This window comes from Eriocheir sinensis, chromosome 7 (assembly GCF_024679095.1).
Source record: "Eriocheir sinensis breed Jianghai 21 chromosome 7, ASM2467909v1, whole genome shotgun sequence".
NCBI classification, from domain to species: Eukaryota; Metazoa; Arthropoda; class Malacostraca; order Decapoda; family Varunidae; genus Eriocheir; species Eriocheir sinensis.
Genome location: NC_066515.1, coordinates 1,778,789 through 1,805,596, shown reverse-complemented (window position 1 = coordinate 1,805,596; position 26,808 = coordinate 1,778,789). Strand labels below are relative to the sequence as shown.

The 26,808-nt window shown below is 39.3% G+C and overlaps 2 protein-coding genes across 36 annotated transcripts in view; both read left to right on the top strand.

The window, feature by feature from the left end:
- The window catches only part of LOC126995274 (uncharacterized), a 5,557-nt gene extending 2,698 nt beyond the window's left edge, over positions 1 to 2,859 (top strand). The window contains exons 4-5 of the mRNA XM_050854763.1: positions 847 to 1,050; positions 2,816 to 2,859. Coding sequence (XP_050710720.1) covers positions 847 to 1,050; positions 2,816 to 2,859 — 248 coding nt within the window. The remainder of the gene's footprint in view (positions 1 to 846; positions 1,051 to 2,815) is intronic.
- Positions 2,860 to 7,762: 4,903 nt separating this feature from the next.
- Positions 7,763 to 19,091, top strand: LOC126992013 (uncharacterized). 35 transcript variants are annotated; one of them, XR_007746189.1, is made up of 11 exons: positions 7,764 to 7,835; positions 9,173 to 9,266; positions 9,737 to 9,897; positions 10,363 to 10,647; positions 11,175 to 11,282; positions 11,660 to 11,767; positions 12,354 to 12,425; positions 13,371 to 13,459; positions 15,227 to 17,859; positions 18,381 to 18,485; positions 18,589 to 19,091. XR_007746189.1 is itself a non-coding variant. In XM_050850779.1 (9 exons), the coding sequence occupies exons 1-9, from the start codon at positions 7,803 to 7,805 to the stop codon at positions 15,333 to 15,335; spliced, it is 1,056 nt and encodes a 351-aa protein (XP_050706736.1). In that variant the 5' UTR covers positions 7,763 to 7,802; the 3' UTR covers positions 15,336 to 19,091. The 35 variants fall into 35 exon arrangements, 2 of the variants coding, with proteins under 2 accessions (XP_050706736.1, XP_050706650.1); XR_007746180.1 differs by lacking the exon at positions 18,381 to 18,485 and adding an exon at positions 18,175 to 18,277; XR_007746152.1 differs by adding an exon at positions 18,175 to 18,277 and having other exon boundaries at positions 18,381 to 19,091.
- The last annotated feature ends 7,717 nt before the right edge of the window (positions 19,092 to 26,808 follow it).

Sequence of the window (26,808 nt, the reverse complement as noted above, 5' to 3'; positions counted from 1 at the left end):
CTCTTCTCTCACTCTTGCTATCTCCATCCTTCACCTCCATCCCTCTTCTTCCTCCTTATTCGCCACTCCAACAAGCTTCCCGTAGAATTTGTTAGTGCGAAAATGTGCAATTCCTCTGTAGGTTTTCGAGTCAGTCAGTCAGTATATCAGTTAATCTTTCCTTCCTCCTTCTCCTCCTCCTCCTCCTCCTCCTCCTTCTGTTTATCCTTCTATTCTTCCTCCTCCTCCTTATCCTTAACCTCTTCTTCCATTCTTGCTATCTCCATCCTTCACTTCCACTCCTCCTCCTCTTCACTCGCCACTCCAACAAGCTTCCTGTAGAATCTGTTAGTGCGAAAATATCGATTCCTATGTAGAGTTTCGAGTCAATCAGTCAATCAGTATATCACTTAATCTTTCCTTTCCTCCTCCTCAGGTTTTCGAGTCAGTCAGTCAGTCAATATATCAGTTAGGTCGATCTTATAAGACATCTTGGCTTCTCACATTACATATTTATAAAGGTCAAAGAGAGGGTCAGTCGGGTTCTATGAGTGTTTCTTTAGGTTCACGGCACACAGGAAGAGGCAAACTACCACCAGGGCCATAAAACTACTCCTGGAAATGTCCCAAACTCCTATGAAAGCCTTGTCAAATATGTGTTTTTGGACGATGAAATATTTAGTAATACGGCCGTAACACCACCCTGGACGATTCAGGGCATATTCCTCCTGCTCATCCCCCGTCCGACTCCTTTATGCATGTTTTTAAGATTCTCCATAGTGATGTTTTCTATGCCCTCTCTGGCCTTAACTCTCAGAAGGCGTATAGTTTTAATCTTTCCTCCTCCTCCTCCTCCTCCTCCCCCAGTAAGCGGGCACTCTGCGGGGGCTCACGTCATGGTGGAGTACTTCAAGATAGGCTGCGGCAACATAAGAGCCCAGGTGCTTTTCTCCCCCGTGGACGGCGTGGACCCCATCGGCCTCATCCCGGAGTTCTGCATCACCCCGGGGGAGTATTTGAACTTCGGCCTCCCCACCCTGCACCTCATGGTCGGCTTTGATAATGTCCCAGGTGAGAACACAGGGGGTTGGGGGATGGAGGAGGGGGTGGTTGAGAGGAGCCTGCTGGTCGGTCTCTTTGCCCCACCCAGTTATATAGCGCAGGCAAGTGTTTATAGTGACGCCAATCAGTGAGTCGGTTAGTCAGTCAATTAGTCACTCACTCACTCAAATACTTCTCCTCCTCCTACTCTTCCTCCTGTTCTTCTTCCTTTTCTTCCTACTCTTCCTCCTCCTCTTCTTCTTTTTGTATCTCCTCTTCTTCCTCCTTCTTGTCCATAACCTCCTCTTCTCTCAATCTTTCCTCCCCACCTTCACCTCCATCCCTCCTCCTCCTCCTCCTCTTTCTTCCTTCTGTTCCTCTCCCCTTAAAATAAAATAAAAATATAAGCAAAACAATATCCGTAAGTTCCTATATCTCTCTAATAACGCCATCTGCAAGCCTCTGAACCTCACCTTCTCTTCTTAAAACCTAAAAACACCCTATTTCTCTTTCTCTCCTTCTCTCTCTTTTTGTCTTTCTTCTTTTCTCTCTTTATTTCTCTCTTAATTGTGTATGTTTTCCTCTATTGCTTCTTCATAGCCGGTAAACCTCACCTTCTCTTCTTAAAACCTAAAAAACACCCTATTTCTCTTTCTCTCCTTCTCTCTCTTTTTGTCTTTCTTCTTTTCTCTCTTTATTTCTCTCTTAATTGTGTATGTTTTCCTCTATTGCTTCTTCATAGCCTCTGAACCTCACCTTCTCTTCTTAAAACCAAAAAAACATCCAATTTCTCTTTCTCTCCTTCTCTCTCTTTTTGTCTTTCTTCTTTTCTCTCTTTATTTCTCTCTTAATTGTGTATGCTTTCCTCTATTGCTTCTTCATAGCCGGTAAACCTCACCTTCTCTTCTTAAAAACCACAAAACTATAAGTACAACAATCTCTATAAATTCCAAAGCCTCTCTCACAGCGCCATCTGGATTCCCTTGCGCCCCTGACGATCTGAGCAATATGAGATTCTGTTAGCCGCTAAACCTCACCTTCTCTTCTTAAAAACCACAAATCTATCAGTAAAACAATCTCTATAAATTCCAAAACCTCTCTCACAGCGTCATCTGGATTCCCTTGCGCCCCTGACGATCTTTGCAACTGAAATTCTGCTAGCCGCTAAACCTCACCTTCTCTTCTTAAAAAACACAAATATATAAGTACAACAATCTCTATAAATTCCCAAACCTCTCTCACAGCGCCATCTGGATTCCCTTACGCCCCTGACGAACTAAGCAACATGAGGTTCTGCTAGCCGCTAACCCTCACCTTCTCTTCTTAAAAACCACAAAACTATAAGTACAACAATCTCTATAAATTCCCAAACCTCTCTCACAGCGCCATCTGGATTCCCTTGCGCCCCTGACGATCTTTGCAACTGAGATTCTGCTAGCCGCTAAACCTCACCTTCTCTTCTTAAAACCACAAAACTATAAGTACAACAATCTCTATAAATTCCAAAACCTCTCTCACAGCGCCCTCTGAATTCCCTTGCGCCCCTGACGATCTTTGCAACTGAGATTCTGCTAGCCGCAAAACCTCACCTTCTCTTCTTAAAAACCACAAAACTATAAGTACAACAATCTCTATAAATTCCAAAACCTCTCTCACAGCGCCATCTGGATTCCCTTGCGCCCCTGACGATCTTTGCAACTGAGATTCTGCTAGCCGCTAAACCTCACCTTCTCTTCTTAAAACCACAAAACTATAAGTACAACAATCTCTATAAACTCCCAAACCTCTCTCACAGCGCCATCTGGATTCCCTTGCGCCCCTGACGATCTTTGCAACTGAGATTCTGCTAGCCGCTAAACCTCACCTTCTCTTCTTAAAACCACAAAACTATAAGTACAACAATCTCTATAAATTCCAAAACCTCTCTCACAGCGCCATCTGGATTCCCTTGCGCCCCTGACGATCTTTGCAACTGAGATTCTGTTAGCCGCAAAACCTCACCTTCTCTTCTTAAAAAACACAAATATATAAGTACAACAATCTCTATAAATTCCCAAACCTCTCTCACAGCGCCCTCTGGATTCCCTTGCGCCCCTGACGATCTTTGCAACTGAGATTCTGCTAGCCGCAAAACCTCACCTTCTCTTCTTAAAAACCACAAAACTATAAGTACAACAATCTCTATAAATTCCCAAACCTCTCTCACAGCGCCCTCTGGATTCCCTTGCGCCCCTGACGAACTAAGCAACATGAGATTCTACAACGCATTCGATCCTACTGTCGCTCCTCTCTGGCACATCAACGCTACCATCTACGGGCATGTTGACTTGCTGGATGACTACTTCGTGGACGCGGGTATGAACGCCGGGGTCTGTGGGTACAATCCTGACCTTTCTTACGAGCAGCGCGCATTGTACAGACGGTTCGCGGGTGGGACAGTTGCTTCGTTTATGAAAGGTAAGGAAGGGAGAGGAAGGAAGGGGTATAGGAGGAGGGGAAAAGGAAGGAAAATGAGAAGGAAGGCAGGGATAGGAAGGAGAAGGAAGGAAGGAAAAGAGGAATAGAGAGGTAGAAGATGAATAGAAGGGAAGAGAAAGGAGATAGGAGGGGAGGAGAATGAAAGAAAGGGAAGATATTGAGGAGGAAGGAAGAGAAGGGTAGAGAGGAAGAAAAGAAAGATAGAAGAGGAATAAAGAGAAGGAAGGAAGGAAGAAATATAGTTGAATAAAAGATAGAAGAAGAAAGGAAGGGAGAAGAAGGATAGAGAGGAGGAAGAAAAGAAAGATAGAAGGAAGGAAGGAAGAATAAGGGAGAAAGATAGATAGATAGAAGGGAAGAGAAGGAAGGAAGGAAGGGAGAAGGAGAGGAGATAGGAAGAGAAGGAAGATAGATAGATAGAAGGGAAGAGAATAAAGAAGGAGGAGGAGGAGGAGGAGGAGAAGAGAGAAAAGGGAAGAAAAGAGGAAAAAAAAAACACAAATACAAATAATAGAAAGAAAAAAACGAGAAAATAACAAAAAGAAGAAAAACATCACAAAACAAAACTATCTATCCATCCATCTATCTATCTATCTATCTATCTATCAGCCGTGTTCACTGAGGACGAGGCGGCGTGTGGGACCTACCTGAGTTACCTGGAGGACCCGGAACTAATGACCGTACAGGTAAGAATTTGTTTACAGGTGAGAAGGGAAAGGAAGGAGAAAAAATATAGGCCTATGATATGTTGTTGTTTTTTTATTGAATTTTTTGCTTGATTTTTTCTACTTTAATTTTTCGTTTTTTTTTTTTTTGTTTGTTTGTTTTCTCGTCAGTGTTTTTTTATTAAGTTTTTTTTTTTTTATTTCACTTATTTTTTTTTCTTTTCAATGTTTTAATTTTTCTAATTTATTTTCCGTTCACTATTTTTTTGCGTATTTCTTTTTTTTTTTCTCTCGTCAATATACTTTTTACTACTACTTCTACTACTACTACTACTACTACTACTACTACTGTTATCTTATCTCCTCCTCCTCCTCCTCTCTCTCCTTATCTTACCTTCTCCTCCTCCTCCTCCTCTTCTTCTTTTTCCTTCCTTCACTTCTTTCTTCCTCCTTTCTTCCACCTCTTCTTATTTCCTCTCTTCCTTTCTCTGTCTTTCTCTCTTTCTTTTTTTTTCCTCATCCCTACTACTACTACTACTACTACTACTACTACTACTACTACTACTACTGCTACACTATTCTACTCGTTCTCCTCTTTCTAAACATATATAACATCACCTATCTCCTATTCCCAGCTTCTACTACTACTACTACTACTACTACTTATATTACTATTACTACACTATTCTATTCTTTCTCCTCTTTCTAAACATATATAACATCACCTATCTCCTATTCCCACCTACTACTACTACTACTACTACTACTACTACTACTACTACTACTATTACTACTATTACAGGTCACCAACTTCTACGATAACCCGAGTGGCCTGTGTCCTACGCCTACTTGTACCTGGTCTCCGCTGCCTTCTACTACTCCTGCTACTGCTACTACTACTGCTGCTGCTACTTAAATCGCTTCTACTGAAATCGCTACTACTGAAATCGCTACTGAAATCGCTGCTACTCAGATCGCTGCTACTTAAATCGCTACTACTGAAATCGCTACTACTCAGATCGCTACTACTGAAATCGCTACTACTGAAATCGCTAGTGCTGAAATTGCTACTACTGAAATCGCTAGTGCTGAAATCGCTACTACTGAAATCGCTACTACTGAAATCGCTACTACTGAAATCGCTGCTACTGAAATCGGTACTACTGAAATCACTGGTACTGAAATCGCTACTACTGAAATCGCTACTACTGAAATCGCTACTACTGAAATCGCTGGTACTCAGATCGCTACTACTGAAATCGCTACTACTGAAATCGCTGCTACTCAGATCGCTACTACTGAAATCGCTAGTACTCAGATCGCTACTACTAAAATCGCTACTACTTAAATCGATCGCTCTACTCATATCTACTGTAGTGTTGTTGTTTTTAAGTTTGTAGAGGAATGAGGAGATGAATAAAATAACAACTTGAATGAGGTATAATCTATTGTGCTGGTCTTTCTAATTAAGGTCAAGGTGAATGGCAGGCAGATACGCGGGTCGGTCCTAAATGATCCTGTCTGTCATGCGTGTGATGTCTAAATGAACCTCACCCGAGACAAAAGGAACAAAACATCCATCCCCGCGTATGTCTGGCAAGTATTTCAGCCATCGGAGACAGACAAGAAGATATAAGGGTCCGTCCACGCCAGCAGGAAACTTTGTCTGGAAATATGTTTTTGACTGCAAACAGGAAAGAATGTATCCAAACTTCTTGTGATTGGAAAGTATCCCAAGTCCTTGCAAACATTTCGGAAACATTGTCTCCCAAGAAAGTATCTTGCCGTGGGTAAACTCTCTCTCTCTCTCTCTCTCTCTCTCTCTCTCTCTCTCTCTCTCTCTCTCTCTCTCTCTCTCTCTCTCTCTCTCTCTCTCTCTCTCTCTCTCTCATTTTAAATAGATAGATATAGATAGATTGAGAGAGAGAGAGAGAGAGAGAGATTAGTATTTCGAGTTAAGGGTTATTATCAACCTTCAATAGACAGAATTGACAGTACATTTTTTTCTTTGATGAAGACAAACTTTAATGATTGATTGATTGATAGTTTATTGTTGCAGGTAAACAACAAGGGAGAAGGGAGGAACATGCCATCCCAACCCCCAGGCAGGACAGAGTGTGATTATACAACTATTAATACATGTGTAGGGAGCACCATGAAATTAAAAAGATACAATGGTAGGAAGGAAAGCACAACAAGGGAGGGGGCAGTACCCCCCCTGGACAATAAGACAATAAAATGTGGGGACGGAGAACATTGCCCAAGCACTAGATGGGAATGAATACAGAGATAGAGTAAATACTAGTCCTTAAAGTAAAATACTGCAGAGATCACAGCCTTGTATGGCACGGCAGTAGTTCAGGCTGCCACACACGGCATCACCACCTTGGTGCAAACTGAGGTGTTCCTTGAGGATAGCAGGGAGGACATCATGGTTCAGGAGCCAACAAATTGTCTGGGGCAGGTCAAGGCAGTCCCGTGGCTTAAACTTAGCAATGAGAGGGCATTCCATGACATAGTGATGCAGTGTGTGGATTATCAATCTTTCCTAAACACAACTGACAAAACATTTATTCTCTTTAATACAGACAAACTTTAAGTGATAAATATATACAAGTAATAAAATAAACCGTTCCTCCCTTCTCCCTTGTTGTTTACCTGCAACAATAAACTAACCCCTCGTAGAAGCCTTTAGCCCCGCGGTCGCTCAGTCCAAACAAACACGGAATTATCAACCTCTCCTAAACACAATTGACAAAACATTTATTCTCTTTAATACAGACAAACTTTAAGTGATAAATATATACAAGTAATAAAATAAACCCCTCGTAGAAGCCTTTAGCCCCGCGGTCGCTCAGTCCAAACAAACACGGAATTATCAATATCTCCTAAACACAATTGACAAAACATTTATTCTCTTTAATACAGACAAACTTTAAGTGATAAATATATACAAGTAATAAAATAAAGCCCTCGTAGAAGCCTTTAGCCCCGGCGGTCGCTCAGTCCAAACAAACACGGAATTATCAATATCTCCTAAACACAATTGACAAAACATTTATTCTCTTTAATACAGACAAACTTTAAGTGATAAATATATACGAGTAATAAAATAAAGCCCTCGTGGAAGCCTTTAGCCCCGCGATCACTCAGTCCAAACAAACACGGAATTATCAATCTCTCCTAAACACAATTGACAAAACATTTATTCTCTTTAATACAGACAAACTTTAAGTGATAAATATATACAAGTAATAAAATAAACCCCTCGTAGAAGCCTTTAGCCCGGCGGTCGCTCAGTCCAAACAAACACGGAATTATCAACCTTTCCTAAACACAATTGACAAAACATTTATTCTCTTTAATACAGACAAACTTTAAGTGATAAATATATACAAGTAATACCTTGCAACAATAAACTATCAATCAATCAATCAACAATAAACCCCTCGTAGAAGCCTTTAGCCCCGCGGTCGCTCAGTCCAAACAAACACGGAATTATCAATATCTCCTAAACACAATTGACAAAACATTTATTCTCTTTAATACAGACAAACTTTAAGTGATAAATATATACAAGTAATAAAATAAACCCCTCGTAGAAGCCTTTAGCCCCGCGGTCGCTCAGTCCAAACAAACATGGATTCCGCGGCGCCGCTGTCCAAGATGAAGGTAGGAATATTTCGCCTCATTGCGCCCTTTTTACACCCTCCGAGGCGCCGGGAACACTACTAATACCCATGATTACCACCTGGGAACACCTGGGGAGAGTGTTACCCCTGGGGACACACCGGGGGAGGGTAAATAAGGGAGGCGTGTTGGGGGGCCGGAGTGTCGTGTTTTATGGTGTTTTATGGTGTTTTTTTGTGTGTTCGTGTGTTTGTTTACGTGCGGGGGTGTGGGAGGGGTTAGTGTTATCACCCCCCTCCCCTTCCTCCCCTCCCCTCATATTGCCCTTTTCTCCCCCCCCTCCCCCCTCCCCCCCTTGACCTCTTCTCCCCCTCCCTCGCCCTGTTTTTCCCTCCCCCTCCCTGTTTTTCCCTCCCCTTGCCCTTTTCTCCTCCCCCTCCCCCTCTCTTTTCCTCCCCCCTCCCCCCATGCCCTCTTCTCCCCCCTCCCCCCTTGCCCTCTTCTCCCCCTCCCTGTTTTTCCCTCCCCTTGGCCTCTTTTCCTCCCCCTCCCCTCCTTTCCTCCCCCTCCCCTTGCCCTCTTCTCCCCTCCCCTCCCTCCTTTTCCCTCCCCTTCCCCTCTTTTCCTCCCCCTCCTCCTCTCTTTCCTCCCCCCCCCCCTTGCCCTCTTCTCCTCCCCCTCCCCACCCTCCTTCTTTCCCCGTTCCTTCTTCCCTCCTCTTCCCCTTCCCTTCATCCCCACTCTCTCCCTCCCCTTTCTGCGCCAGAGGACACTTCTGCGGCCATTAACTGACGCCCCAGCCCCGCAGCATTTTCATCAGTCACGGGTGTGGGCGGGGCTACCTTCACCTTCATGTCCACAGTGCGGGGCTGGGGCGTCAGTTAATGGCCGCAGAAGTGGCCTCTGGCGTGGTAACCTTTTAGCCCATCGGTGGCCTGGTCGGTAGGCTGCCCTGACCTCTAGTTAGAAGGCCCGGGTTTGAATCCTGGCACTCAGTGGTGTTCATTTGGGAAACAGGTTCAACTTGGACGCCCGGGGGAAATCAGGGGTTTGGGGTGGGGGAGTGGATTTAAACTACTCCAATTGAACTTTACATAACCTCCTAACCAGGGGGAACACAGCCCCCCCTGGCCCCCCCCCATGGATATGCGACATTTCTGCGAGGAGGTATTTCTCACAACACCGCCTGGACCACTGCTGCACCACCGCCTGAGGAATGTTATCCAAATTGTTATATAGGGGGGCAAAGCCTTCTTGAGTCCTGTATCTGTGTGTGTGTGTGTGTGTGTGTGTGTGTGTGTGTGTGTGTGTGTGTGTGTAGTGGAAAACTCACCTTGCTCTACCTTGTAACACCTCGACTCACCTGTGTGTTCCCCCAGGTGGCGGAGCTGAAGAAGGAGCTGCGGGCGCATGGGCTGTCCACGGTGGGCAACAAGACCGAGCTGCTGGAGCGCTTGCAGGAGGCCATTGACGGTGGGTACGAGGGGGAGGGAAGGGAGAGGGGAGTGGGTCAAGACTTTTATGCAGCCTTCCAGACCTCGCCTCCTGCACACCACCTGCTATAATGATGATGATGATGATATAATGATACTAACTCTTCCTCCTCCTCCTCCTCCTCCTCCTCCTCTTCCTCTTTTTCCTTCACCAACATCCTGCACTATATCTTCCTCCTCTTTCATTTTTTGTACATATCTCCTCCTCCTCCTCCTCCTCCTCCTCTTCCTCTTCCTCTTTTTCCTTCACCAACATCCTGCACTATATCTTCCTCCTCTTTCATTTTTTGTACATATCTCCTCCTCCTCCTCCTCCTCCTCCTCTTCCTCTTCCTCTTTTTCCTTCACCAACATCCTGCACTATATCTTCCTCCTCTGTGATTTTTTGTACATATCTCCTCCTCCTCCTTCTCCTCCTCCTCCTCTACTAACTCTTCCTCCCCCCCCCAGGCGGCGACACCCTGGGGCAAGATCTTAGCGAGGGCGGTGTGGAGGTGGAGGAGGGGGACTTCTGTGAGGAGGACATTCTGGGCGAGGAAGAACTTGACTCGGAGCTCACACCACAGGAGGAGGAGGCCGCCCTCAAGGGGGCCGCCATCAGGGTCAAGGATGTGAGTAGCGAAACGGGGGGGTGGGATGGGGGGCAATGTGTGTGTGTGTGTGTGTTTTTTTTTTGTTTGTTTGTTTCCCCTTCTTTCCTTTCTCTCCCTTGCCGCTCTCTCTCTCTCTCTCTCTCTCTCTCTCTCTCTCTCTCTCTCTCTCTCTCTCTCTCTCGCTCTCTCTTCCCTATAAAAGTATACATATAATTTCCCACATATTTTTTTCTTTGCAATATTATATAAAAAAATCCCATTCCATATTCCCCCATTATATACCCCCACTAACTCCCCACTCTCCCCCTTCCCCCCCTTCCCTATTAATGTACTTCAATGTCTTACAAGTCAATTTTCAATATTTTTTCTTCCCTATGATGTTATATAAAAAAAAATCCTATGCCATATCCCCCCCCCCCCCATTATATACCCCCACTAATAACCCCCTCTCTTCCCCCCTTCCCCCCTCTCTCCCCCCCTCAGCAGGACAGCAGTCTCCTCGAACCTGAACCTGAGAAGAAAAAGATTAGCTTGAAGAGGACCCAACCAACTCTCATCGCCCCTCCCGACCCCCCCTCCACCGCCCCCGCCACCACCCCCACCCCCGCCGCCACCCCCCAGGAGGCCACCCCAGCGCCGGAAGGGGGGGCGGAGGCTGTGGAAGGGGAGGAGGGGGCAGGGGAAGGGGCGGCTGTGTCGGAGGGGGGAGAGGAAGCGACGAGTCCAGTTCCTAAGAAGATTATCAAGTTGGATGGAGGAGGAGAGAATGTAAGAGAGAGAGAGAGAGAGAGAGAGAGAGAGAGAGAGAAATTGGAGGAAAGGGAAAGAATGGAGAGAGAAATGAATGAGAGAGATTGTGTGTGTGTGTGTGTGTGTGTGTGTTTGAGAGAGAGAGAGAGAGAGAGAGAGAGAGAGAGAGAGAGAGAGAGAGAGAGAGAGAGAGAAATGAATGAGAGAGAGAGAGAGAGAGAGAGAGAGAGAGATAAGTAAATGAAATATTGCTTCTCTAATAATAATAATAATAATAATAATAATAATGATTTTAAATGCTAATAAGTAACCTCCTTTCCTCCTCCTCCTCCTCCTCCTCCTCTTCCTTTCCCTAACTTCCATCAATTCTTCTTCCTTATCTTCCCTTCCCTCCTCCTCCTCCTCCTCCTTTCTATATCCCCTTCTTCTTCCTCCTCCTCCTCCTCATCCTCATCCCCTCAACCTCCTCTTCCTCTTCATCTAATATGCATCCGACGCCTACACCTAACCCCCTCCTCCTCCACCTCCTCTTCCACCCCCCACAGAAGGACCTCAAGGCTCGGGCGGAAAGATTCGGGATTCCACTGACAGACGAGGCGCGGAAGGAGGCGAGAAAGGCGCGGTTTGGCATCAACTCCTCCAACGGAACGGAGGTGAGGAGGAGGAGGAGGAGGAGATGGAAGGGAAGAGAAGGAGGAGGAGAAGAAATAAGAAGTGAATTTTATTTATTTTATTATATTTTATTTATTTCTCTTATTTATTTTGTTTCCTTCTCTCCCTTCCTCTCCCTTCTTCCTCCTTTCTTCTCCCTTCTCTCTCTCTCTCTCTCTCTCTCTCTCCCCCTTCTTCCTCTCCCTTCCCATCATCACTCCCTCACTTCTCTCTCCCTTCTTCCTCTCCCTTCCCATCATCACTCCCTCCCTTCTCTCCCTTCCTCTCCCTATCATCACTCCCTCCCTTCTCTCCTCTCCCTTCCTCCTCCCTTCCTTCCTATCTACACAGCCTCCTAACAGCCTATCTACATCCACAGGCCAGCAAGTCCGAGGAGGAGAAGAAAGCAGCCAGGGCAGCGCGATTTGGAGGAGCAGCAGGAGGAGGAGGAGGAGGAGGAGGAGGGAAGATATCCATGGAGGGGGAGGTGAGTGGAGGGAAGGGAAGAGGAAGAGGGAGGGAAGGGAGGAGGAAGAGAGAGAGAGAGAGAGATAAAGGAGAGGAATTAAGGAGGGAAGGGAAAGGAAGGAAGGAGAGAGAGAGAGAGAGAGAGAGAGATTAAAGGAATGAGGAAGGAAGGAGGAGAGAGAGAGAGAGAGAGAGAGAGAGAGAGAGAGAAATGGGTAATTACTTATATAAATCTTCCTTTATTTTCAATCTTTCTTCTTTTTTTTTTTTTTTTTTTTTTTTTCTCTCTCTCTCTCTCTCTCTCCTCCATTTCTCTCCATGCTTCAATATTTTTCCTCCTCTCTCTCTCTCTTTCTCTCCTTCCTCCATTTCTCTCCATGCTTCAAAACTTTTCCTCCTCTCTCTCTCTCTTTCTCTCCTTCCTCCATTTCTCTCCATTCTCCAATCATTTTTCCTCCTTTCTCCTCCATTTCTCTCCATTCTTCAATCATTTTTCCTCCTTTCTCCTCCATTTCTCTCCATTCATATATTTTTCCCCTCCTCTTTTTCCTCCTTTTCTTTTCCTCAATATATTTCTCTCATCTCTTCTTCTTCATCTTCCGCAGAAAGTCGAGATTGACCAACTGATGAAGAGGGCAGCTCGATTCGGAGAGGTCACGTCCCCTGCCCTGCTCAAGGTGTGTGTGTGCGTGTGTGTGTGTGTTTACCTAGTTATAGTATACAGGATTTAAGGTCATTTTATTGTTATTATTTGTTGTAGTATTATTAAGTTCATTCCCTTGTCTATGGCCGGGCCGGGGGCATATCTTTAGGCATATCCGGAAATGCCGTGAGGGCCAATTTTGAAACATCACTCCTGGATATATGTAGATTTAACCCATGAACCTAAACGCTAATCATCATGTTCTATATATCAGCATAACGGGGGATTAAGTCTTGCATACAGACAAACATAAATTCACTGATAATTTTGCTTCGGGTACATAAACTTATAAGAAATGTGTGGTTTTGTATCGATACTTTGCTCACTGAAATTTACACCCTTGTTTTAGTGGTGATGGGTAGATAGGGTTATGTGGAGAAGTGGAGGAGGAGGAAAAATTAGAATGTGGAATATACCATTTCACAAAAGCGTGGACCAGCGGTGTACATCTAATTTCAATGTAATTATAATGTTAAGCTTTCGTATGATAAACAACCCACATTCTGAAAGCTCTCTCACAATAATGTTACGTCATCCCAGCAGAACTCAGCCAGGACGCAGCGCTCAGATATCATACGAGGGCGGGGAGGATGCAGAAAGTTGTCGGGGGATAAATTCAGGGGAAAATTACCGGGAAACTAACCTGTGTGATCGTGTGTTAGGTTTGTAATTACAACACGAATATTTTGATCTATAGGGTTGTGTTGGACCCTCAAAACATCATAGGTCAAGGAAGATAATTTAACACATTTGGCCGCGCTTGGAGTTTGTAATTACAACACGAATGTCATAAGTTAAGGCAGTGAGTTTTGATCTATGGGGTTGTGTTGGACCCTCAAAGCATCATAGGTCGAGGAAGATTTAACACAGACACACGGCTAACTCTCTCTCTCTCTCTCCCTCTCTCCCTCTCTCTCAGGCCACGGAGGAGGAGAAGAAGAAGCAGAGGATGGAGAGGTTCAGCGCTGGGGCGACTGCGACTGCCGACGAGGGGAAGAAAACGGAGGGGTGAGCTGATGTTTTATTTGTACTATTATTTATTTATTTATTATTATTATTATTATTTATCCAATACCCAAATACAGTGAAACCTCTCTACATCAGCTCCATGGGACGATGACGCTACCCTTCTATCTATCATCTATTTTATCACTTGTTTTTATTTATTTCTCTTGTATTCTGTCATTTTTTATTATTACCAGAAGATAGGTATTTTTTTTTCCTTTTTTTCTTTTCATTTTCTTTGTTTCTTTGTTGTTTTATCTACTTTTTTTTTGTTTTATCTACTTATTTTATGTTTAATCTCTATTTTATTTCTTGTTCTCTGTTTTTATGTCTTTATTGTATGTTTTATTTCTTTATTTTATGTTTTATTTCTTTATTTTATGTTTTATTTCTATTTTATTTCTTGTTCTCTGTTTTTGTGTCTTTAATTTATGTTTTATTTCTTTAATTTATGTTTTATTTCTTTATTTTATGTTTTATTTCTTTATTTTATGTTTTATTTCTATTTTATTTCTTGTTCTCTGTTTTTATGTCTTTAATTTATGTTTTATTTCTTTATTTTATGTTTTATTTCTATTTTATTTCTTGTTCTCTGTTTTTATGTCTTTAATTTATGTTTTATTTCTTTATTTTATGTTTTATTTCTTTATTTTACGTTTTATTTCTTTATTTTATGTTTTATTTCTTTATTTTATGTTTTATTTCTTTATTTTATGTTTTATTTCTTTATTTTATGTTTTATTTCTTTATTTTATGTTTTATTTCTTTATTTTATGTTTTATTTCTTTATTTTATGTTTTATTTCTATTTTATTTCTTGTTCTCTGTTTTTATGTCTTTAATTTATGTTTTATTTCTTTATTTTATGTTTTATTTCTATTTTATTTCTTGTTCTCTGTTTTTATGTCTTTAATTTATGTTTTATTTCTTTAATTTATGTTTTATTTCTATTTTATTTCTTGTTCTCTGTTTTTATGTCTTTAATTTATGTTTTATGTCTTTATTTTATGTTTTGTTTCTTTAATTTATGTTTTATTTCTATTTTATTTCTTGTTCTCTGTTTTTATGGCTTTAATTTATGTTTTATTTCTTTAATTTATGTTTTGTTTCTTTAATTTATGTTTTATTTCTATTTTATTTCTTGTTTTCTGTTTTTATGTCTTTAATTTATGTTTTATTTCCTTATTTTATGTTTTATTTCTATTTTATTTCTTGTTCTCTGTTTTTATGTCTTTAATTTATGTTTTATTTCTTTAATTTATGTTTTATTTCTATTTTATTTCTTGTTCTCTGTTTTTATGGCTTTAATTTATGTTTTATTTCTTTAATTTATGTTTTATTTCTTTAATTTATGTTTTATTTCTTTAATTTATGTTTTATTTCTTTAATTTATGTTTTATTTCTTTAATTTATGTTTTATTTCTTTAATTTATGTTTTATTTCTTTAATTTATGTTTTATTTCTTTAATTTATGTTTTATTTCTTTAATTTATGTTTTATTTCTTTAATTTATGTTTTATTTCTATTTTATTTCTTGTTCTCTGTTTTTATGGCTTTAATTTATGTTTTATTTCTTTAATTTATGTTTTGTTTCTTTAATTTATGTTTTATTTCTTTAATTTATGTTTTATTTCTTTAATTTATGTTTTATTTCTTTAATTTATGTTTTATTTCTTTAATTTATGTTTTATTTCTTTAATTTATGTTTTATTTCTTTAATTTATGTTTTATTTCTATTTTATTTCTTCTAAACCATCGTCGTCTGTTCCAGGGTGGTGGCGGCCCCCGCAGACGACGCCCTGAAGAAGAGGAAGGATAGGTTTGGGATCGTCGACGAGGAGGAGAAGAAGAAGAAGAGGGCTGAGAGGTTTGCCATCTAAACGCACACACACACAAACACACACACACACACACACACACATACATACGCACATACGCACACACTTTTTATATTTTTCTTAACTAACTTCTGGTGTAATAGGATTTGATACACACACACACACACACACACACACACACACATACACACATACATACATACATACATACATACATACACATATTTGAGAACTGTATTGCAATGTCTATTATTATTATTATTATTATTAGTGGAAATGATAAATATGATAATGTGTTCTATATCTTTCTATTAATAACATCAGTAATAATAATAATAATAATAATAATGAGATTTGATTATAATTATATGTGTGTTTTATCCATTATTTCTGTTATTAAGTATTGTATATGGGAAATGTGTATGTCTGTCTGTATGTACGTATAAGGTCCACACACACACACACACACACATACACACACAGACAAACGCACACACATGTATTTTGTATCTAATGTAACTCTAACATTCATATATCTTCAATTTTTATACTTTTCCTCTTTCAAAAATAAATTAAAAAAAGACAAATTTAGCCCAGAACCAAATAATAACAAATAATAATAATAAGAAGAAGAAGAAGAAGAAATAGAAGGAAGAATAGGGATGGATAGAATAAGAAATAGAACAATCACATGAGAAAGAAAGGGAAAGAAAAAAAGAATTACATGATGTTTTGTATCGATGAAATAAAACACATTGATAACACTTAAGAAAAATAGATTAGTTACCCTCCCAACCCCCACACGCCCCTTAAAGAAAACGGGAACATTGTATAGTCAAACATTTTCCCCATGTATTCAAGCAAACAAACAGTGACTTTCTAATTTTCAAGCATTGCGTACATGTTTTTTTTGTGTTTTTTCTGCTCCGTTTGTGGAAAAATGAGTTCCGTGCAAAAAAACAGCGACTTCCTAAATTAGTTAACCATTCTGTATATGTCGCTTTTTTGTGTTTTTCTGCTCCGTTTGTGAAAAAAAATGAGTTCCGTGCAAAAAAACACCAACTTCCTAAATTAGTTAACCATTCTGTATATGTCGCTTTTTTGCGTTTTTCTGCTCCGTTTGTGAAAAAATGAGTTCCGTGCAAAAAAACAGCGACTCCCTAAATTAGTTAATCATTCTGTATATGTCGTTTTTTTGCGTTTTTCTGCTCCGTTTGTGAAAAAAAAAAGTTCCGTGCAAAAAAACAGCGACTTCCTAAATTAGTTAACCATTCTGTATATGTCGCTTTTTTGCGTTTTTCTGCTCAGTTTGTGGAAAAAATGAGTTCTGTGCAAAAAAACAGAGACTTCCTAAATTAGTTAACCATTCTGTATATGTCGCTTTTTTGCGTTTTTCTGCTCCGTTTGTGGAAAAATTTAGTTCTGTGCAAAAAAAACACGGACTTCCTAAATTAGTTAACCATTCTGTATATGTCGTTTTTTTATGTTTTTCTGCTCCGTTTGTGAAAAAAATTAGTTACATGCAAAAAAACAGTGACTTCCTAAATTAGTTAACCATTCTGTATATGTCGCTTTTTTGTGTTTTTCTGCTCCGTTTGAGGAAAAAATTAGTTACATGCAAAAAAACACCAACTTCCTAAATTAGTCAACCATTCTGATCATGTCGATTTTTTGTGTTTTTCTGCTCCGTTTGTGGAAAAAAAATGAGTCCCCTTAAAAAAAAAAAACAGACTTCCTAAATTAGTCAACCATTCTGATCATGTCGTTTTTTAATGTTTTTCTGCTCCGTTTGTGGAAAAAAAATGCGTTCCGTGCATGAGAGCAACCGTTCACACATCTCAACGGGACCCTAGAGCCAACCCAGGGCGACAAGCCACACCGCGCTGCTCCGTTGATACCCAAAGGCTGTCTCTGTGCCTACATGCCGTCCTGTGTCATGCTGTGGTGCGGGAATACACAGAACAAGCTCCCGGATGAGTCACTCTCCAGATTAGTTGACCCTCCCATCCCCACAAAAATCAGGAACAATACACGGCCCGGTAGCTCAGTGGATAGAGCGCCTGCCTCACAACCAGAAGGACTGGGGTTCGATTCCCCAGTCGGGTGAAGTGGTCTCCGTCCTACCCCACTTGGCTCACAACCGAGAGAGCCCAGGTTCGATTCCCAGGCGGAGTGGAAAAATTTGGGCGGCTTTTCCGATACCCTACGCCCCTGTCCACCCAGCAGTGAGTGGGTACCAGGTATTAATCAGGGGTTGTGTCCCGTCTCCTGGGGTCTGTTCCCTTCTCCTATAATTCCTTCCCCTTCTGTCTCTATCCGGCATATGACCACAGATGTTGCGCCGACTAAACAAAACTTTCCTTCCTTCCCCTTCTGTCTCTCTCCGGCATGACCACAGATGTTGCGCCGACTAAATGAAACTTTCCTTCCTTCCCCTTCTGTCTCTCTCCGGCATATGACCACAGATGTTGCGCCCACTAAACAAAACTTTCCAATCACTTCTCACATCAACTATTTCTAAAGGTCATAGAGGGGATCAATCTGTTTTTCATGAGTGTTTTTTAAGGTTCATGGTACAGAAGAAGGGTCAGACTACCACCAGGGTCATAAAACTACCCCTGGAAAGGCCTACAGCTCCTATGAAAGCCTTGTCAAATGTGTGTTTCTTTAGGGTCACGGTACAGAAGAAGGGTCAGACTACCACCAGGGTCATAAAACTACCCCTGGAAAAGCCTACAGCTCCTATGAAAGCCTTGTCAAATGTGTGTTTCTTTAGGTTCATGGTACAGAAGAAGGGTCAGACTACCACCAGGGTCATAAAACTACCCCTGGAAAAGCCTACAGCTCCTACGAAAGCCTTGTCAAATGTGTGTTTCTTTAGGTTCACGGTACAGAAGAAGGGTCAGACTACCACCAGGGTCATAAAACTACCCCTGGAAAGGCCTACAGCTCCTACGAAAGCCATGTCAAATGTGTTTCTTTAGGTTCACGGTACAGAAGAAGGGTCAGACTACCACCAGGGTCATAAAACTACCCCTGGAAAGGCCTACAGCTCCCACGAAAGCCATGTCAAATGTGTTTCTTTAGGGTCACAGTACAGAAGAAGGGTCAGACTACCACCAGGGTCATAAAACTACCCCTGGAAAGGCCTACAGCTCCTACGAAAGCCTTGTCAAATGTGTGTTTCTCTAGGTTCACGGTACAGATGAAGGGTCACACTACCACCAGGGTCATAAAACTACCCCTGGAAAAGCCTACAGCTCCTATGAAAGCCTTGTCAAATGTGTTTCTTTAGGGTCACGGTACAAAAGAAGGGTCAAACTACCACCAGGGTCATAAAACTACCCCTGGAAAGCCCTACAGCTCCTACGAAAGCCTTGTCAAATATGTGAACTTGGGTGACGAAATGCTTGAAAATACGACCCGTAGACTTTTGTATAGAATTTTGTACTGGATAATTTTTCCTTGTTAATTTGGACCACTGTGTTTCGTCGTGCGTTCGCCATTTTTAAACGTTACGATTTTCTTCTCGTTTGTGAAGGAAGAAAAACAAAATAAGAACATGTTTTTTATCAGTAGAAATAAGCGATTGTTTGTTTGTTTGTTTGTTTGTTCTCGTTTTTGAAGGAAGAGAAACAAACTTAATTTTTCTCCCGTCTCGGTAAAAAAATATAAATAAATAAGTGTGTCTACTTTTATGACACTTAGAAGAAGGGACAAAAATTCTGATGATAATTACTTAGAAAAAAAGTGTTTGTAAGTGATGTAAGTAAAGATTTTGTATTGTCCACTCTGCAATGATAGTTTGATTATATTACCTCTCTCTCTCTCTCTCTCTCTCTCTCTCTCTCTCTCTCTCTCTCTCTCTCTCTCTCTCTCTCTCTTGTTCTTTTTCTAATTCTCTCATTCTCTTTCTTTTTTTATTTCATTTTCCTGTTTCCTTCATTCTCTTCTTTGCTATCTCTCTCTCTCTCTCTCTCTCTCTCTCTCTCTCTCTCTCTCTCTCTCTCTCTCTCTCTCTCTCTCTCTCTCTCTCTCTCTCTCTCTCTCTCTCTCTCTCTCTCGTTCTTTTTCTAATTCTCTCATTCTCTTTCTTTTTTTATTTCATTTTCCTGTTTCCTTCATTCTCTTCTCTCTCTCTCTCTCTCTCTCTCTCTCTCTCTCTCTCTCTCTCTCTCTCTCTCTCTCTCTCTCTCTCTCTCAAAATACCAATTAAACCCAAAGTATTGACATTTAACTTAATTACAACGTTCAGGGACATTTTAAAGATTTTTGGCGTGGGACGAAAACTGCTTAGTCCATTAAACTCTTTTCTACGAGGCTGCATCAGTGTGTGTCGAAATTACCAGAGAACCGAGTGAACATTTTGAGATAAAAGTTGGCTTAACCTGGCGGTGGTATCAGCGGGGATCATGTTTCTTAATGGTCCCTCCGAGCGAGAAAAATGAGAAAAAATCACCCCTCACACAAACCATTTCATAATATATATCAAAGCATTTGTGATCAGATTATGTATCATCTATTTTTGGGGGTTTATATCATGGCACAAATTTGGCCCGTTGCTGGTTCACGGTAAAGCCACAAATTTGGCCCGTTGCTGCTACACGGTAAAGCCACAAATTTGTCCTGCTACACGGTAAAGCCACAATTTGGTGTAAAGCCACAATTTGGCCCGTCGCTACACGGTAAAGCCACAAATTTACGGTAAAGCCACAAATTTGGCTGCTACGGTAAAGCCACAAATTTGGCCGTCGCTGCTACACGGTAAAGCCACAATTTGGTCTGTCGCTGCTACACGGTAAAGCCACAATTTGGTCTGTCACATACACGGTAAAGCCACAAATTTGGTCTGCTGGTTCACGGTAAAGCCACAAATTTGGCCCGTCGCTGCTACACGGTAAAGCCATAAATTTGGCCCGTCACTGCTACATGGTAAAGCCACAAATTTGGCCCGTCGCTGCTACACTGTAAAGCCACAAATTTGGCCCGTCGCTGCTACACGGTAAAGCCACAAATTTGTCCCGTCACTGCTACATGGTAAAGCCACAAATTTGGCCCGTCGCTGCTACACGGTAAAGCCACAAATTTGGCCCGTCGCTGCTACACGGTAAAGCCACAAATTTGGCCCGTCACTGCTACACGGTAAAGCCACAAATTTGTCCCGTCGCTGCTACACGGTAAAGCCACAAATTTGGCCCGTCGCTGCTACACGGTGGTTATTCAGTATATATATGGATGGTGTTATTAGAGAAATGAAGAGCAAAGTTGGAGAAGTTGAGTAACACTGTTCGATGAGGGAAGGAAGTGGGTGCTGAAATCAATACTGTTCGTTGACGACACGGTGCTCATCGCAGAACATAAAAGTGACTTACAACAAAATCGGGTCAGTGTTTTTGATAGAGTCTGTAACAGGAGAAAGATGAAAGTTGATGAACACTAAACCATTAATCAATCAATCAACCAAAGTTAAGTGATGGTTTGTGAGTGGAGTAGAAGTGAGGTTGTGGATTTTGTGTGCCCATGTGGAGTGGAAATTGAATATGGAAAGGAATGCAAATTAATCTTGAATGGTGAAGGAATGAAGGAGATGAATGAGTTTAATTAAGTACCTTGGATCAGTTACGTGTTCAGTTAATGATATAAATAAACCACAAAGATAGGTTAGGACAGGTTTAATTATGGGTGAAATTAAATAAACTCTTCAATAAACTATCAAATCAATCTTCCATTCGTATATAAGGGAAATTAGGTTACTATACTCGACTTAAACCCATTAAACCTATTTTTAGCGCGAAATATATAATGTAAACCCTTTAAAATAAACCTAGATATTAAAACAATTAAATTAACGCGCTATATTTAAGGGCAAAAAATTCAATATAATATGATTTAACTTAAACCCATTAAACCTATTTTTAACGCGAAATATATAATGTAAACCCTTTAAAATAAACCTAGATATTAAAACAATTAAATTAACGCGCTATATTTAAGGGCAAATTCAATGTAATATGGTTTAGGTTTCTTATACTCAAAATAGATGCATTAAACCTATTTTTAGCGCGAAATATATAATGTAAAACCTTTTAAAATAAACCTAGATATTAAAACAATTAGATTAACGCGCTATATATAAGGGCAAAAAATTCAATATAATATGATTTAGGTTTCTGATACTCAACTTAAACCCATTAAACCTATTTTTAGCGCGAAATGTATAATGTAAACCCTTTTAAATAAACCTAGATATTAAAACAATTAAATGTTTCTTATACTCAAAATAGATGCATCAAACCTATTTTTACCGCGAAATAAATAATGTAAACCCTTCAAAATAAACCTAGATATATTAAAACCACGTACACCATATATGGAAAAACAAAAGGGAAATATACCATAAATAAACCCACTAAACCTATTTTTACCGCCAATTAAATAACATAAACCGTTCAAAATAAACCTAGATATATTAAAACAACGAACGCCATATATGGAAAAACAGGAATTATACCCTTTCATGAATTTATAAGGGAAATATACCATAAATATTCCCACTAAACCTATTTTTAACGTAGAATCATTAATATAAACCCGTGCAAATATAAACCGACGTGTTAAATATATATACAAATTATGCAAACTCACAAATGAACCCTCCCTGAAGTTCCTCGTGCCTAAAATAAACCTACTAAACCTATTTTTAACGCCAATTAAGTAAAATGAACCGTTCAAAATAAACCAGGGCATATTAAAACAGCCGTCATATATGTAAAAAAAAAATGGAGCAGGCTAGTTTTTTTTTATATTCATAGTAAATCGATTAAACCTATTTTCAACGCAGAATAAATAACATAAACCCTTCAAAATAAACCTAAACCTATTAAAACATATATGGAAAAATAAAAGTTATACCCAAAACCACAAATAGACCCTCCCTCAAGATCCTCATGCCTAAAATAAACCTACTAAACCTATTTTTAAACACAAATAAATAACGTAAACCTCTCAAAATAAATATAAACCTATTAAAACCAAGCCATATATGGACAAAAAGCCGCGGTACACCCGTCTCTAAGGACCGTCCGATAAACAAAGTAGTTCCCTCTGTATACCCCAAAAACCCATTACGGCGACCTTTAACCCCCAAATAAACCCGTTAAACCGATTTTTTGGCCTTAATAACCCTAATGGAGGTGTTAATAGGGGGTTTAATGGGGTTTTGGGGGGTTAAATAGGCTGTGTGTTACTCCGCGGGCCTCCGTAACAACCGTCGCCATAGTGACATCCAGCCCACAACAAACAGGTGATGGCTTGACTATTTTCCGTTTTTTTCCTATTTTTAACCATTTCTCCCCCCATTTCCCTGTGCCATGTCAAAGCCTAGTCCCTCGGCTACCCACATGCCCCGAGCCGTGTCCTGGAACCGTGTCCTTGTGCGAGAAATGGGCGAAAAGTGTGAGAGAAATGTGTGAAAATGGCGCTTTGGCCCCGTCCAGAGGTAGAAATCTTTTGACATTTTTCCGTTTTTCTCCTATTTTCACCCATGTCTTCCCCCATTTCCCTGTGCCATGTCAAAGCCTAGTCCCTCGGCTACCCACATGCCCCGAGCCGTGTCCTGGAACCGTGTCCTTGTGCGAGAAATGGGCGAAAAGTGTGAGAGAAATGTGTGGAAATGGCGCTATGGCCCCGTCCAGAGGTAGAAATCTTTTGACATTTTTACGTTTTTTGCCTATTTCCACCCATTTCCCAGGCGTGTCCTTGTACCATGTTAAAGTCTAGTCTTTCAGCTATCCACATACCCATAGCCGTGTCCCCGAACCGTGTCCTTGTGTGGAAAAATCGCGAAAAAGATGAGAGAAGTGTTTGGAAATGGCGCAATGGCTCCGTCCAGAGGTAGAAATCTTTTGACATTTTTCCGGTTTTCTCCTATTTTCACCCATGCCTTCCCCTATATCCCTGTGCCATATCAAAGCCTAGTCCTTCAGCTATCCACGTGTCCCAAGCCGTGTCCCCCAACCGTGTCCTTGTGTGGAAAAATCGCGAAAAAGATGAGAGAAGTGTTTGGAAATGGCGCAATGGCTCCGTCCAGAGGTAGAAATCTTTTGACATTTTTCCGTTTTTCTCCTATTTCCGACCATTTCTTCAACCATTTCCCTGTGCCATTTCAAAGCCTAGTCCTTCAGCTATCCACGTGTCCCAAGCCGTGTCCCCCAACCGTGTCCTAATGTGAGAAAAAGATAAAAAAGATTAGAGAAGGAGCTGAAAATGGCGTGAAATCCCCGTTCGGCGGTATAATTTTTTCGACATTTTCCCGTTTTTTCCCCATTTCCACCCGTGTCTTCCCCCATATCCCCATACCACATGAAAGCCTAGTCCTTTAGCTATCCACATACCCATAGCCATGTCCCAAACCCGTGTCCAAGTGTGAGAAAAAAACGAAAATGATCAGACAAGTGGTTGAAATATGGCGCGAAGTCACCGATTATTTTCACATTTTTCCATTTTTTTAAGCCGTTTCGAACCCTGGCGCGGTGGTTACAGTGTCGGGTGATGCGCCAGTCCCCCAGGGTCATGTGTGTACCCCCGGGGGAGCGCGGGACCCCCTGTGAAGCGAGAAAATTGGATAAAACCGCCCCCCTGTGAATGTTCCCCCTGTGATCAATATATCTATCTGTTTACTTGCGGTGGAAATAAAGGAATGGAAAGGAACGTAAAGGAACCTAAAGGAACGTGTTATATACTTGTTTAAATGGTAAAGGAAGAGTGCAAAGTGTTTTTCTTCCTTTAGTTATGAATAATTTTAATAGTGATGGAAATATAAATGAATATAAATGGATCTAAAGGAGTTTTGGCCTAAAGGAATCTAAATGAACATGTTATATACTTGTTTCAATGGTAAAGGAAGACTGATAAGTATTTTTCCTCCTTTAGTTATGAATAATTTTAATAGTGATGGAAATATAAATGAATATAAATGGATCTAAAGGAGTTTTGGCCTAAAGGAATCTAAATGAACATGTTATATACTTGTTTCAATGGTAAAGGAAGAGTGCTAAGTGTTTTTCCTCCTTTAGTTATGAATAATTTTAATAGTGATGGAAATATAAATGAATATAAATGGATCTAAAGGAGTTTTGCCCTAAAGGAATCTAAATGAACATGTTATATACTTGTTTCAATGGTAAAGGAAGAGTGCAAAGTGTTTTTCTTCCTTTAGTTATGAATAATTTTAATAGTGATGGAAATATAAATGAATATAAATGGATCTAAAGGAGTTTTGGCCTTAAGGAACTTAAAGGAGTGTGTTATCAGTGGAGTTTAATGGTAAAGGAACTATTTGAGGTCCTTATCTTTCTATAATCAATAATTTTATCACATTTTTGAGTGGAAATAAATTAATACAAAGGAGTTTTGGCCTAAAGGAATCCAAAGGAGTGTGTTATCAGTGGAGTTTAATGGTAAAGGAACTATTTGAGGTCCTTATCTTCCTATAATCATTAATTTTATCAGATTTTTAAGGGGAAATTAATTAATCTAAAGGAGTTTTGGCCTTAAGGAATCTAAAGGAGTGTGTTATCAGTGGAGTTCAATGGTAAAGGAACTATTTGAGGTCCTTCCTATAATCAATAATTTTATCAGATTTTTAAGTGGAAATAAATTAATACAAAGGAGTTTTGGCCTAAAGGAACCTAAAGGAGTGTGTTATTTGCTTATTTCAATGGTAAAGAAAGTGATTTGTATTTTTCTTTCATTAATAATCCATAACAATAACTGCGTGTTTATGAAATGGTGTAAATAAATGAATGTAAAGGAATATACATCAGTTACGGCCTAAAGGAATCTAAAGGAATGAGTTATTTGCTTATTTCAATGGTAAAGAAAGTGATTTGTATTTTTCTTTCATTAATAATCCATAACAATACCTGCGTGTTTATGAAATGGTGTAAATAAATGAATGTAAAGGAATATAAATCAGTTATGGCCTAAAGGAATCTAAAGGAGTATTATTAGTGGAGTTTTGAGGATAGAAGAAAGGCTGGCAGGTGTTTTCTTTTCTACTAATGAATAAATTTACCTATAAATAAAGAAGAAAAAAAAAAGGAAGAAAGAAAGATGAATGAGGTTATATAAGTGGAATATACGCAATTCTAGATTCCTATAATTTAGTTACAGACACAGTTAGTCGGTCAGTTCGGTCAGTCAGTAGTTAGTTTAGTTTGTTAGTTAGTTAGTTAACATCTATTTAATTATATGTGAAATAAATGAGAAAATATAAATGATAAGTAAAGGAATGTTAAGATAGAAATGAGATATAAATAAATGTATATAAGAAAGAAAAAAGAAATAATTTTAAAGGAATTTATGATGACTTAAAAGGTTGAGTTTAATGCATCTATATTTAATTAGTGGTGGAAATAAATGAGAAAATATAAATGAAAAGTAAAGGAATATTAAGATAGAAATGAGATATAAATAAATGTAAATAAGAAAGAAAAATGAAATAATTATAAAGAAATACATGATGATTTATAAGGTTGAGTTTAATACATCTATATTTAATTAGTGGTGGAAATAAATGAGAAAATATAAATGAAAAGTAAAGGAATGTTAAGATAGAAATGATATATAAATAAATGTAAATAAGGAAAAAAATTTAATTATAAAGAAATATATGATGAGTTAAAAGGTTGAGTTTAATTCATCTATATTTAATTAGTGGTGGAAATAAATGAGAAAATATAAATGAAAAGTAAAGGAATGTTAAGATAGAAATGAGATGTATAAATAAATGTAAATAAGAAAAAAAATGAAATAATTATAAAGAAATATATGATGATTTAAAAGGTTGAGTTTAATGCATCTATATTTAATTAGTGGTGGAAATAAATGAGAAAATATAAATGAAAAGTAAAGGAATGTTAAGATAGAAATGATATATAAATAAATGTAAATAAGGAAGAAAAATGAAATAATTTTAAAGGAATTTATGATGATTTAAAAGGTTGAGTTTAATGCATCTATATTTAATTAGTGGTGGAAATAAATGAGAAAATATAAATGAAAAGTAAAGGAATGTTAAGATAGATATGAGATGTATAAATAAATGTAAATAAGAAAGAAGAAAGAAATAATTTTAAAGGAATTTATGATGATTTAAAAGGTTGAGTTTAATACATCTATATTTATTTAGTGGTGGAAATAAATGAGAAAATATAAATGATAAGTAAAGGAATGTTAAGATAGAAATGATATATAAATAAATGTAAATAAGAAAAAAAAATGAAATAATTTAAAAGGAATTTATGATGATTTAAAAGGTTGAGTTTAATTCATCTATATTTGATTAGTGGTGGAAATAAATGAGAAAATATAAATGAAAAGTAAAGGAATGTTAAGATAGAAATAAGATATAAATAAATGTAAATAAGAAAGAAAAAAGAAATAATTATAAAGAAATACATGATGATTTAAAAGGTTGAGTTTAATACATCTATATTTATTTAGTGGTGGAAAT

What these genes read in the sequence shown, in the direction of transcription:
- LOC126992013 (XM_050850693.1), top strand. Translation starts at nt 7,803, where the DNA reads ATGGATTCCGCGGCGCCGCTGTCCAAGATGAAG. An exon ending in CGCCGCTGTCCAAGATGAAG is followed by an intron (nt 7,836 to 9,172) that starts GTAGGAATATTT and finishes GTGTTCCCCCAG; the next exon opens with GTGGCGGAGCTGAAGAAGGA. An exon ending in ACTCCTCCAACGGAACGGAG is followed by an intron (nt 11,283 to 11,659) that starts GTGAGGAGGAGG and finishes CTACATCCACAG; the next exon opens with GCCAGCAAGTCCGAGGAGGA.